Below are 13,878 nucleotides of genomic sequence, written 5' to 3'. Positions count from 1 at the left end.
GGGAGAGCGAGAGAGAGAGAGTGCAAGAGAGAGAGAGGTGGGGTTGCCTTCCGAGCTGCATGCTTCTCTCAGCCTACACAATCCACGCAACACAATTGCAGACACTGTAATGATGTTGGATACGCTGTAAGATTGACTTGAACTGTGATCTTCTGTTGAAGGACACACAAAGTCGTGGGTGAGTAGACCTCACAATTTTTTGCAACTACAAAATTACATTTTGACAATCAAAGTGATAATATAGAGCAAATGTTTATGACTTGAGAGCCTGTGGATTGAAGCCTGAGGGTATTTTGAGTCTCTAATATTTTCATTTACTTAAATCATGGTTTGTGGCAGCTCAGTTTTAACTCCAACTAACTAATTTGAATCACCCTGTGAACAAACACAAGCACGCGTGCACACCCACATACACCCACACATACACCCACACATTCACATATAGGCAGCAACTGATGTGTCCCTATATCAACAATATTCTGGAATTAAATAAAAAAAATAAAAAATTAAATGTAAAAAATCCTAGTTTTCGGGCTGCAAAATCCTCTGAGTGAATATTTTGTGCTTGTACGGAACAGAAAATGGATGGATGGCTAAAATGGATGATTGGGCTATAAATGTGAGGGAAGTAATATTATTTGATTATAGATAAGCAAAAGGCTCTTTTTTATATTCAATTAAATCATTGTTACCTTAATTGTCTCTTGACATGATCAACTTTCGTATCTGTAAATTCTCCCAAATACAAAAGAGAAAGTTATGTCTGCCTGTAAACACACATTCACTGAGATCCATAGTGAATGTGACGTGCATGAGAAATAAATCAATTTTCTACACTTTCATACATGCACTGATATCAAATATACATGTTTTGACTGGAGGAGGACGCGACAGAGAACTCAAGAAAAAAACATGTTGGTCAAGACCTGTGCTGTTGAGCTAATGTGTGAGCAGTTAATCCATCACAGATCAGATTAAGGAAGGGACGGCGGGGATTACAAATAAGGAGGACCTTGGCTGAATGGGAAGGCAGACAGGGAGGTATTGGGGTCACGTCACACGTATCGGAGACAGCCTAAGATCACGGACAGTTCAACCGGAGATAAAAATACCTAAGCTTTACTCAAACTTTCTTCACAGATTACATGTAATGAATCGGTGCACTTAATTGGTTTGCATCACATTTACAGAACAAACAATTAGTCAACGTGTTGGATAGGCGATTTATGTTTTTTATGACCAATATGTTGTAAGCCGCTGACATTGTCTCACTGTGTCGTCTCACTGCTAGCCAAGCAGCCTTAGTATTTTTAGCCCCGTTGGATCAAACTGCCGTGGTGCCAACAGGTGGACAAGCAAACGGCGGCATGACCTTTACGTGCAACAACAAATACAATTCTCGTTCATTTTTCAGCAGCTTAGCTTTACCTATTGATGAACAGTAGATAGTAAAACGATGACATTAAAAGACTCCTGTTTTAAAATACTCCAAAAGTGTGGATGGATGGATGGACGGACAGATTAGTGTCCAAATTACAGCAAATAATTCACTCATAATTTTAAATTCTCTTTCAGATAAATCATTGTCTTGAAGCCCATCATGGAAGAAACAAACCTGCTAAAGGAACGTCTTCAAGCTATTACGGTAAAAACTACAAATATATTTGCTGTCTGTTATTCTGTTTTGCTTGGTACTTATCCTCGTGTATCAGCTATATGATTAATAACACAGCGAGGATTCATGACGCAGCCAGAAAATAAGGACTAAAAATAAACATGTAGGTGTACCTTCGGAAAGGTGGTGTCATGGACATGCAGAACATTTTCCTGGTAGGGAAGAAGGAAAGGGAATATATGTACAGTATTTATTTAGCCTCGGAATTATATTTGCACTTGTACGAAACTTTAATATCAAATTGTTTTGTCAATACTGACAATTGTCGCATATCTCAAAATACATTAATTTAGCAATAATTGTGAAATGATTCCAGAAATATTATTAAATCATAGATTGTGAAGTAAAACTCAACGTCTTGCTCAAAGACTATGAGAGGATTTTGGTGGTTTAGTCGTCAGTGGTTACAGACAACGGTATCTTTAACACAGTCAATGTCAGACAGGTCTATAAATACGAGGAGATGAAATTAAAGAGATCTCCTTTCCCTGGCACGTAGCGCCACGCCGATCCTGAGTCCGGGAGCTAATTTCAGGCTAGAATATCCTTTGCATCATTGAAACAAACATGCCTTATTTTAATCGCATTAACAGTTTAGAAAATTCAAAGTTGTACGCTCACACAAAAGGTAGATCATTTTTGGGGTTATTTATGGCAGTCAGTTTTCAGCTGTCACCTCAAGGTTGAAGACTTTGACCTGACAAGAACACAACAGGTGTAAACATTTGGTTTCACTTTCCTCAACAGGACAAAAGGAGGATCCAGGAAAATATTGCCAAGAAAAGAAGAGAGATAGAGGAAGAAAAACTCCAACTCCAATACATAAAGGTGACAAATTTTAAACAGGGTTTATTTTGAATATTTTCCTTCATTTTTTTTTTAATTTACTCCAAGTGTAAGAATCTTTCTTCATTGTATTAACAGAAAAAGTCTCTGAGGGAGCAATGGTTGATGGATGGTTTAAGTCAACAATCTGAGGAGGAGCAGGAGGCAATGAGGCTTCAGGTTCAGGATGAACAGCAACAAAGCAATGAGCTGCAAAGCAACATTGAAAAGTAACCGCACTACTCCTTTAAATAGCTCTTTCCCAAACACACCACACATTTTTCTCATTGCTTGTTCATTTAGACAGTCACTTACCTTTCTGCCATCTGGAGTATTGTGGTGCTTGTTTTTTATGAATACACCAGAAGATCCAAAAAAAAAAAACTGATGAGATACACTGCCAATTGCACAGATGATCTGGCTGTGATGAAAACCTTTCCAGCCAGATACGACCAAAATCCCCCCATGTATGCTGAAGTGAGCAAGCTAGTAAAGGTCTGGGATGCCACAAAAAAAGAGAAGGTGATAAAGCTGCCTCCTGCTTAGCAAGATCTGCTCTCTGCAGTGGGATTTAATCAGCAAACAAAAATATGTAGGGTGAAAAAAAATCATGTACTACATCATGGCTGTTTTCCCAGAAGGAAGCGTCTAAAAATGAAAGCCAAAGAACAGATTTCTGAAGACAAGCAGACTCAGGACTTCAGGTTCTGATGGGACAAAAAATAATTTCTTTCAGATGTTATGTGGCTGTTACCAGGTGAAGAGTACATAATGTTATCATCCTGAACATTCCCTGTTCTACCCCCCCTAAACCAAGAAATTTCAATCTAGACCAAAAAGACTAATAAGCAGTTTCTTCCCTGCCTAGCCTTTGCCCCACACCCACCCAGCCCCGTGAGATGTGGCCCAGATCAGACAAGCTTGGTTTTTCAATCCAGAAAATACTGCATATGGCTACAGAACTTTAAGAAATCTTTGTCACACTGTTTTGAATCCGTGTTTGCGTTCGGTGCATCTCCAGACAAAATTGGGGAGTTTGGTAAGAGACAGTGAAAGAGGAAAAAAAAATCATTTACATGAAATATTTGTCTTGTGGGATGTTACTAAAACCATTATTGTTTTGTTCATTAGGATAGAAAAAGAGATTGATGCCTTAGAAACAGAGGAGCTCAACATTTCTGCCAATGAGGAATTTGTTCTGAAGCGATTAAAAGAAGTGGAGAGGACACCCGAGGACATTATCAAGGTAGGCTGAAAGAACAAAATAATGAGTTTGTGTTATTGATTGCTTGCTTGTTTTGCTGCTGATAACAGAATGTTATGAACTATATTTTTGTTTTGGCAATAACAATCATAACAACCATTATAATTAAATGATTCATCATATCTGACACTCATCGGAATACTGTGACAGGAAACATTGGATTTCAAAGTAGTAAATTACAGTAAGAAAAAAAATACCATCATTGATTACCCCAAAAAAATCTCATATGTTGGTATCCTTCAGTTGGGACGATCAATGAGGTAACCTAAAGCTGAAAAAAGTAGTTGTGCTCTTTAAGGATTACAAAGTTTGCCTGTTTTTTACTTTATGAATTACACAATATATCACAAAATCATGCTCTTGGTTTTTTTTTTCTGTATCAAATAGCTGCAAGAAATCTGAATTATTTATGTTGCGCAAGTGAGAAAATGCTTTCCTTGACACTTCTCGTTTGTGAAATGCAAATTACCTTACCTCTAAGGTCTAACGAGCCAAGGAATATAAGTAGAATTTTACCTGACTTCAGAAGCAATTACTTGTCTGGCATCTAGATCTCTTTATGGCACGCCTGAAATTGACTTGATAAAGAAAGTTGTGTCATCTGTATCAGAGTGTAACTCAACAGAGTGTGGTTCAAGCATTGACCCCTGCGGGACGCCATGGCAAATAGTGTTAACAACCATTTTGTTTGTTTGTGTACTTTTTGACCTAGTTTTGCATTTTCTCTTTCTGATCTACTTAAATCATTTACTTACATGATGGGTGTGTAGTGAGCATAGTTTAATATATGCATGATTTACTTTTCGGTTGTTGTATGTCTGGATTCCAAGAGAGTGCAAATAACTGACGTTGATCTTGCTTAGCACAAAAAATATTTTTAATTGACTATTGTTTCTCCTGTGATGTGGGACTGCTTACTTCCCTCATTATTTTGATATTCAAGTACTCTGTCTTCAAATGTAGGAGTTAAGTGCGGACTTCCACACAGGTAAATAAGACACCAAGGTGAAAAGTGTGTCTGTGTGATGCGATTGGTTTGTTTGTAGATAACATAGCAAGTGTGAGGATTTATAAAATCTTTTATAAAATCTATGTCAATGAGCTTCTCATTAATTGTTAGATAATTGTTCTTGAGTCATTCATAATGTCTAAAATGACTAACAGCATGATTTGGATTTATTGCATATGGTGTTTTAATATTGCCTGAACATTTATTTCATCATGACTGCTGGGGGATTTTTGCATATGCGCGTGTGTAAACCTTAAACCTAAGTAAATGTCTTTAAAATATCTTTACAATCGTTAAAATAAATCCAGACTCAATGGTACTTGCAACTAAAAATAAACAAATAAACAAATCAACTAAACCAACTAAATCTGACATTCCTGATTTTTACCAATTGTAGTTTTCTTTACAATGCGGCCTTGCACTTAAAATATATTCAATAAATGCCTTCTCTTAAATCATTTATTCTTTTCAGTTGCTAATTTTATTTTTTTCTCAGATACGACCCACCATTCTTCATTATGCCCCCCAGAAATTCCATTACTTTCCCCGAGGACACCAGCAAAAAGTCTGAGTCAAAAAAGTGGTAAAGAATCAAATACGGTCACAGACATTAAACATGCAGAGATTTCTAAATCATGTCACTTGTATCTCAAGGCCACCAGTGTATTGGTAGTTTAAACAAAACATCTAAGACCCTCATTTTGTGCTTTTCAGCAACATTTGCAATGGAGATCAATGTGGAGCATGATAAGAGAACAGGAACAAGTCAAGTGGTCTCCACAGCAACCATTAGCCCTGAAAAGATGCAGGAGAGAGGTTTAAAGGTGTACGAGGATGGACGCAAATCGATATATGCTTTAAACCCTGATGTAGATGATGAAATGACATCCAAACAGGTAGATGAGCTTCTACGACAGGCCACAGATGAGAATGTAGCTCGTGATCTGCTTTATCATCAACCCGTCTATTCAGTTGCTTACTCCGGATCGAAGCCTCCAAATAAAGCACAAGTGCTACCAAAAGGCCAAATGCCTTCCATATCATCCACCCAGCTTACTCAAGAACAAGTAGAACGAAATACCCCAACCCAATCCTTAAATGAAGAAGAAATGATTGTGTCTGATGATCGCATTCAAAGCCGATCTGAAACTTTGAGTCCACGGATTTGTGCGAAAACTGCACAAGATAACAAAAAACCTGTGAACAGTCCAAAACAGGAACCTGTTGTCACAGTCAAAGTCAGGTCGGAAGAGAAGCCAATGCCTTTACAGCTTGTTAGCACAGATAAAAGTAGGACTTTGGTGCCTGGCCATAAAGTTGATTCTTTGCTAGGCAAAACAAAACCGGTTATCAAAGCAGAGAGTTTTGCTTCGACAAATCTTTTCAACAACCAAACAGGGGAGCTGGACTCAACACCCATCACTATGATTTTTATGGGCTACGAAAACGCTTCGGATGAGGACGATACGGATTTCCAAGCGGAACTGGTGACGGTGGGATGCAGTGACGATGAGGAAGAAGTCGATTATATCGGAACGAAAAACAACGGGGAGATCCTCTCGTACCACCCCGAAGGATACAAAAGCAAAATATTCCAACCTCAAGTCGCAAAAATCTACAAATGTATGAGTAGAGATGATAACACAAACTGGAATCATTTCGGTCTGCATAGGCCGACATTCATCCACAAGTCAGGAAACAAAGAGCAAGTTTAAAAAGAGTTTGTGAGCAATCACGACTGAAATTCTACCTAATGAATGAATAGTCCAGCATTAAATGCACAGTTTTATTATTCTGCTAATAAAAAAAAAAACTAAACACATTCAGATTTCTAAACTCTGATGTGTGAATTAGAACACTCCGTTTTTCTCTTTCTTCTGCAAAGGCCTTGTCCCTGGTTGCTTTCCCGTTCTTTTTGTGTGTTTTTGTTGCGTAATGAGAAACAGAGAAGGGTGGGGGAGAGCTGGAGGTGGCATTTCAATTGTAATTCTAGTATCAAGGGTAGAGTTATCTAAGTGCAATTTCTTGCACTACAAAAACCTGAAAGAGCTGGGACTTTGGGTTCATGTCTGTATGATTACTTTCAGGAATAGAAATAACGAAACATAGGGCTTCTTATTAGCTGTTGTTGATGGAGCCCTGACTAGCAGATTTGTGGTTATGTCGTTATTTGTTATTTATTTTATAGTACATATTAATTATTCAATAAAAAATATATATTTGACAACCATTCTGCTTCTTTTTTTTAACAAATACACTTAACTAATGATTCACTTTTAGGAATCGTGGGTAATGCTTGCCTCAAAAACAATTTTCTAACATCTTATAAAGTTCACTGTATATTTATAGATGTAAAATCCTTCAAAATTTCAAAATACCCCGCAGTCTAATTTTTCCGCTGATTAGCTTTTGTAACACCAATGTCATTAAATCATGTTTTCTTAAGTGGTGCAAATGAGGCAGGTGGTTCCTCTGAGGAGTTGTGCGTGTGTGTGTATGTGTGAGCACAAAATGGAATCGGCTTTTCCTTGTGTTCATCAATGGAAGCCGAGTATTGGTCGCCTTTCTTACACCCATTTCACTAGCCATCCAATCAGTGGCTGCAGAAGCCAGGCAGAACTGTTAGGATGATGCTGCTCTTGGAAACAGAGCAGTCTTGTGCATGAGCCTGCTACTCTGTCTCAGGTAGGTCCATCAACGCACACACAAATTGAAAAAAAAAAGTTTTTCAGGGTTTGATTTTTGTAAGAGTATCCATCCGGTGTGAAATATGTAGCAGGACTGCCTGCATTGAGGTTTGCAGATAGACCTGACGGTGTGCTGTCGCAGGCTGCATGTGTGAGAGGAATCTTAGAGTGATTTCTGCAGTGACTGCATTCGGTTTGAGGTGGAGAAAAAAAATACAGGAAATTAATGATCAGATCAGCAAATTTTTTTTAGATTGATTATTCATGAGTTTGCTGTTTTTCTTGATTTGGGAAATACATTGTGTTACCTAACAATAGCGCATTGAAATAACTATTTTATTTTAGTTATTTATTTATTTTATTATTTTTTTCTTTTCATATATTTCATGAGGGGCATTTTTCCAGCGCTCTTTGAATTTGAATATATTTTAGTATGACATTAATCAAGTGGCTCCTGATAGAGAGAATATATTATTGCTGCATAAGGGAATATACCACACTGTTTTAAAATTTCTACTCAAGTGTATATTAAATTAATGTTACCATGACCATTGAAATATGTAAAGTTTTGAAAATAGGACAACAAAACGTATGTGCACTAATTGCAGCAACAATCCTAGCAACAGCTCCAAGGCAGAAAATGGAAAGACTTTTTCTAATTGAGTTGTCTTAGCGGTGTTGATACTTAGTCCTCTCTTTTACGCTGTGCAGCTTGCTTACTTCACACACATTATGCAAGTACAATTTCTATCAAGCTGTGGTAGAAGATACTTCTGAGAGAAGTGGCTCAGTGGGGTTTTTGCGCTTCACTTCAGGTCTTCCTCAGTTTGACTAACCAGAATGCTGAACCCATGTCTACAAAATGTTATCTTTCCTTTAGTCATTGGTCTGCTCTGGGGTGAGTTTCCTAAATATTATAGGTAATATTTTGTGTGATTTGTGGAATGCAACTGCCCCCCGTGATTTTGTTTGTTGCCATCTGCGGCATCATTCATTGATGAGGGACTTTGCATGACTTGGAAAAATAAACATGTAGGTGTTTTGTTTGGGTGTTTTGTTCACAAGGAAATCATAACAACTCTTCAGTTTGTCATTTAAAAGCAGTGAATTATGATCGCAGCCTGACCACAGTATTACTCCTCAGCTACAGTCCACTGATGAGTTAGTGAGTGGGTGGTGGAGGAGGAGGTGGCGGATGAGAAGTGAAGTGTCACCGCTAATGGTTACCATGGCGACTCAGTCCGTTACACGTATGTGTCCTTGCAGGTTGTTTTGTTGTGTGAGTGTATGTAAATGTGTCACTTGAATTCAATCCAAGCTTCCTTCATCTGTGGACGGGATCGACCAGTTGGATGAAAATGGCAGGGGAAAAAATACGACTATTAGAAATAATGCCAGACTTTCACACTTGTTCTGCTGTCTTGTTAGTGTACTCGTCATAGAAGTTAGACAAACTGACGTTTGGCAGCATTGTTACTTCCTTGTACATGTGAAAACAACAAGTTCCATTTAAATAAAATCAACACTGTGGATTATAACAGAGGGAGGAATTTATGTTTGTGTTGCTTGTTTATAGATAATCCAATAATACATAACGTTTAATCTGGTATTAAATTGGTCTATATTTTCATATTGATTTATTTTATTTATTTATTTTTTTAATTTATTTATGATTTATAACTTTAGGAAAAAAAACAGACAGGTTCTCTTTTTAATGAGCATTGCCTTAAAAATCTCCATTTTGTCAAGTCATTCGTATTTCTAATAAAAAAACAATGCAACTCCAATTACCTTGGAGGGTTTCTATGTTAGGGTGCACTAGCCAGGAGTTAGTGTGAGGCAAAGTGCATCTATAATGAATAATGAGTGCTCCGGGATACATCCGCTGTGACCCTCCGACAATGTGTGGGAGGCAGACGCAGTCCTGGTGTCTTACGTAACAAGAAATGTAATGCATCAAATTCTGCTGCCTTCATACTTGTGATCCATTTTGTCTTTCTGTGGATAACCCACTTAAAGAAAATAAAGATGCAGCAACATCTCCCCTCTTTCCTCATCACACACCCCCACACATGAACCCAGGCGCACAAACAAACACCTCCGTTGCCACCCCCTCCTTCTCCACTCTTTGCTTGCCACAAAGCCTTCCTAGAGAAATTCATGTCTACAAAATAATTATATCCAAGGTTGTGCAGAAAGATTTTCACAAAACTCTTCTCTTTCTTGATTTATACAGAAAGCTAATTCCGAGACAGAAGAATCCCATGGGCGAGAACTAGACGAAGGTTGCAGCAATTCAGAGAATCACAACGTTGTTACTATGGAAACCACTGAGCTACCAGAAGTGGAGATGGACAACAGTGAGGAAGTCACTGCAACTGATATCAATATTGATCACGAGCAAATCAGTATTAATACAGACCCGTCGGATTCCAACAATGAATCAATTTCTACCAACATCTCAACCGATCTTCTAACCAGTGTGTTGCCCGATTGCCCTGAAACGGTTGTTAGCGATGACATACCGGTCCAAGATGAAAAGGAAGTCATACCATTGGAAGAAGAACATGATGAGCTCAAAAGAAATGAGTCCATCACTTCTTCTGTGTCGGATACCCTCTCCAGTGCTGAAAGTGTTTATGAAAATGAGGCTCATTGTAAGATACAGGAAGCAACAGAACAAGAGGAGGAATTAGAAGAGCACTGTGTACTACAGACAGGTTTCGATCCATTGAGGCCTCTTGAAATAGAAGAAACATTAGAGGTAGAAGAAGACGCATACCTGGAGCAATCTACGGATCTACCGCAATTCCTGGATGAGGAAGATGAACCTTGTAATTATGCCTATCACAGTTTGGTGGTAGATGACGAGGGGGACACGGAAGTCCCTGAAAACCTTTTGGAATCACCAATTCCTGAAGAAATATTGCTCGAGCAGAACATTCCAGAAGATGCTATGTCGGATATATCAAACGAATCCGGCCGTTATCTTGACCCCGATGAAGTAGATGAATGCTTACGAGTGGAAATTGCCGCCGCTTCCTCGGATAGTGACACAGATGAAAAGTGGAGAACGATATTTTCTTCTTCTATAAATAAAGAAGATGACGACTCCTATCTGGATAGTCTTCAGTTAAGCGCGCAGGAGCTCTTTGTGCAGAAAGTCGAAGTGATTGACGATCAAGACCAAGAAAACGACCACTATGACGAAGTCCAACTCGACATTCCGGAGGTTGTAGAAGTGCTAGAACAGCCAGACACCTCATCTTGTCCTACACCCCCACAAGATGTGAAATGTATCTCTCTGAGTCTCCAAGGTCTGTCGAAAATCTCCGAAGATGAAAATGAAAATGGCAAAGATGATAGTAATAATCACAACACTCAGGAACAAATCTCCCCGAACTTGTCAGATCCAAACAGGAAGCTACCGAAAGACTTCTGCGTGATACAAGAAACGACGAGCGAGAATGTTAGCACGGAGCACGTTGACTTCCAATTGGCTCGTAAGCAGTGGCGAGCTATGGAAGAACAAACCAAAAACAAGGTTGTCATCCCTTCAACCCGACAGCCCAATTTCCATTGCAGCCACAATTGCATGTACACACCGGTCCGAAACATCGAAAGAACTAACAGGAAATCTCAGGATCTGGAAAACTTGACTCTACTTGGAGATTATACACAATTCAGCCCGTGTTCAGAAGATTCCGGCTTGGATGATTCCAGTTACAGATCTCCGAATGATGATTTCGAAACACCAGTTGAAAGGGAGATTCGTATATCGATGGAAAGAGAGGAGAAATTCCGAAAGGAGAGAGCTCTGTCCTATATGGGCAAGTCTGCGGATGCTCACTTTAGCAGCCCATCCCAAGGAATGCCAAGATCCATTAGCACTCCGCTGACCCCCTCATTCATCATCACGTCCTCTCCCACAAAGGAACCGCTAAAAAATGAAACCAACGTGATCATTCTTGATCCAAGCAGTGGTTTCAATTCCAATCCCAGGCACGGCGAATGGTGCTCCGAGGATAGCGGTTCAAATCTGATCATTTTAGAGACGTCCAATCTGATTATTCGAAGCGCTTCAGACTTTTCACTCAACAAAGCCTGTGAGCCCCAAGAGAAAATGTTCATGAGCAACCCCTTTTTCAAGCTCAGGTCACGAAGCACAATGTCATTGGTGGATGAAGAGATACAATTGATGAAGCAAAGAGAGGAAGAGCTGAGGAAAGAAAGGGCAAATCTTTACGGAAAAGGCAGGTTCGGTGATAAAAGGATGCTGACAAACAATTTGGGTACTTTGTCACTGGATCATCCAGGTAAATTATTTGTCCATATACGATCTTTTTTTTTTTCTGCTTAAATTCAATGACATTTTTTTTTTAGCTTGTCTGCCAATGAAGTGCAAGTCGTCGCCATCATCGCCAATGAAAACACCCAAAATGGATCGTTCAACTTTATCCTGCGATCATAGAGTAAGTTTGATGATTTATTCCTCAACATTATTGAGATTGCAAAAAAAAAAGTGAAAACAGATTTGTCAATGTTGGTCATAATAAAGGATGATTTGTCTTTGTCAGTTTCCGGATGGCTACGCTGCAGGAAGACGCAAGAGTGCCATGGCTCTTCGCTGGGAGGCAGGCGAGTTTACTAAAAATGAATAACGAGGAAGACATAAATCGTGTATTCTAAGTGTTAAAGATGCCGTGTTGCCAATATTCATCTGAATTTTGTGATATGTTTCAATATTGCTTTGGGCTAAAAAAAAATGCAAAATAGTTCAAATGTTTGTCGCTGCGCTTTAACAATCATACAATATAAGGATGTGCAATTTTCTTGGATGACTAAGAGTCCAGAAAAATAGAAAGCTATAGCAATTTCATTTGTTATTATGAAATAATTCTTCTGAGGTCTTAAAATGCGTGGACAAAAGTATTGGGACAGTTTAGGTTCCTTGTGTATGAATGCTCAAGTGCTCATGAATGCTCATAAAGCCTCAGTTGTTCTAATATTTTTGTCCATATCGTGTAAAAGCTTCAAAGCAAGCACGCAATACTTTTTTGCATTTGTATATTGTTTAACAACTGTATTGTTTTCCACTGGATCATGAAATCATTACTTTGTTGAGAAGGAACAAAATCCAGAGCCTTTGGTGCAAAAAAGATGGACGACAAAGGGGTCATGAGGTCAATGTCGGTCTTGTGCTTGCTCACCTGAGCCCTTGTGTTAACCAATCCGCTCCCTCCAACCCTTCGTACCTTCTTCAGGTGCTCCTTGTTTTCTCATCAGTTTGTTTCTGTTTAGTTCCCTTTTTCCTTTCAGTCCTCTTTTGGTTGTTGTCCGTCTCACCCAGTTGCTGCTTATCTTATTGATTGTTGTTTATGTCTGGCCTTGTCAAGTGCTTTATACCAGAGGTCCCCAACCACCGGGCCGTGGACAGAAACAATTTTTTTTTATCGACGATCAATTAATTCAGGTCAAGACGCTCGTCCCGGTCACGTAACATGTTTCCCCGGTCGAGCCCGCAAAGCTACGGAGCAGATACTTAGTGGTGAGTTTTATTTTTTATTTATTTTATGTGTTTTTTTTATGTATTTATTATTTATTTATATATTTATATAAAGGCCGGTCCGAGAAAATAACCCACAATGGAATATGACTTATGAGGAGTAACATATTGATTCACAAAAGAATATTTTATAGTTCAGCAAGAAACAGGCTCTGTATTTTGTCCCTTACTGTGCAACAAAATCATTTTTCATGGAGTAATTCTGCAAACAGCCGATTAACTTTGCAGCCTGTGTGAATGTAAGACAAATGTATTGTTGAATTCAGTCTTTGTTAAACCACTGTTGCTATCTTAAATGTGAAATGTATTTATTGACATATTTTGATGTTGCTATCATATACTATGCTGATTATGCCACTTTGCTATATATGACTGCCCACCCAGTGAGCTGGGTGGCATAAATTCTTAAGACAAGCAAAAACATTGTTACAAAGGCTTTGCTCTAATGTGCCATGTTGTTTATTGATTTATGTATTTTTTTAAACGTCAAAGAATATATTATATGTATATATATTTATAGCTATACAGTAAATTAATCAGTAGGAGAAAATCAAAACTGAAAGCACATAAATAAGACAGGTTCGTCTGGCTCGCTGTGAAGACAGGCAGAAAAACTGTGGTTGGGTATTTTGTAAATTAGCCATACCGTTATGCCAAAAATTCAGAAAACATTTTTAAAAATTGGTTACTGCTAATACGTATTTTCCGGACTATAAGCTGCTACTTTTTTCACAAGCTTTTAACTTTGCGTCTTATTGTCCAGTGTGGCTTATCTAATGGATTTTTTATCATTTTTATGATTTTGTATCATTTGTGCATATTCTCTTCCATATGGAAATTAAAGATTAAAAC

General features: G+C 38.5%; 2 protein-coding genes across 3 annotated transcripts; both read left to right on the top strand.

Annotated features, from left to right (window-relative positions):
* palmdb (palmdelphin b) lies at positions 1-12,270 on the top strand. 2 transcript variants are annotated; one of them, XM_037279285.1, is made up of 8 exons: positions 1-178; positions 1,576-1,645; positions 2,423-2,503; positions 2,600-2,730; positions 3,632-3,746; positions 9,697-11,776; positions 11,844-11,932; positions 12,038-12,270. In XM_037279285.1, exons 2-8 carry the CDS (start codon positions 1,601-1,603, stop codon positions 12,119-12,121), a joined length of 2,625 nt encoding a protein of 874 aa, XP_037135180.1. In that variant the 5' UTR covers positions 1-178; positions 1,576-1,600; the 3' UTR covers positions 12,122-12,270. The 2 variants fall into 2 exon arrangements, with proteins under 2 accessions (XP_037135180.1, XP_037135182.1); XM_037279287.1 differs by lacking the exons at positions 1-178; positions 1,576-1,645; positions 2,423-2,503; positions 2,600-2,730; positions 3,632-3,746 and adding an exon at positions 7,175-7,458.
* Positions 4,712-7,003, top strand: LOC119138991 (palmdelphin-like). The gene is made up of 3 exons (XM_037279291.1): positions 4,712-4,752; positions 5,270-5,356; positions 5,488-7,003. Exon 3 carries the CDS (start codon positions 5,499-5,501, stop codon positions 6,486-6,488), a length of 990 nt encoding a protein of 329 aa, XP_037135186.1. The 5' UTR covers positions 4,712-4,752; positions 5,270-5,356; positions 5,488-5,498; the 3' UTR covers positions 6,489-7,003.
* Positions 12,271-13,878: the final 1,608 nt, after the last annotated feature.

Source organism: Syngnathus acus, chromosome 20 (genome assembly GCF_901709675.1).
Source record: "Syngnathus acus chromosome 20, fSynAcu1.2, whole genome shotgun sequence".
Lineage (NCBI taxonomy): Eukaryota > Metazoa > Chordata > Actinopteri > Syngnathiformes > Syngnathidae > Syngnathus > Syngnathus acus.
This window is presented reverse-complemented; position numbering and strand designations above follow the sequence as displayed.

What these genes read in the sequence shown, in the direction of transcription:
- LOC119138991 (XM_037279291.1), top strand. Translation starts at nt 5,499, where the DNA reads ATGGAGATCAATGTGGAGCATGATAAGAGAACAGGAACAAGTCAAGTG.
- palmdb (XM_037279285.1), top strand. Translation starts at nt 1,601, where the DNA reads ATGGAAGAAACAAACCTGCTAAAGGAACGTCTTCAAGCTATTACG. An exon ending in CACCCGAGGACATTATCAAG is followed by an intron (nt 3,747 to 9,696) that starts GTAGGCTGAAAG and finishes TGATTTATACAG; the next exon opens with AAAGCTAATTCCGAGACAGA. An exon ending in TTTGTCACTGGATCATCCAG is followed by an intron (nt 11,777 to 11,843) that starts GTAAATTATTTG and finishes TTTTTTTTTTAG; the next exon opens with CTTGTCTGCCAATGAAGTGC.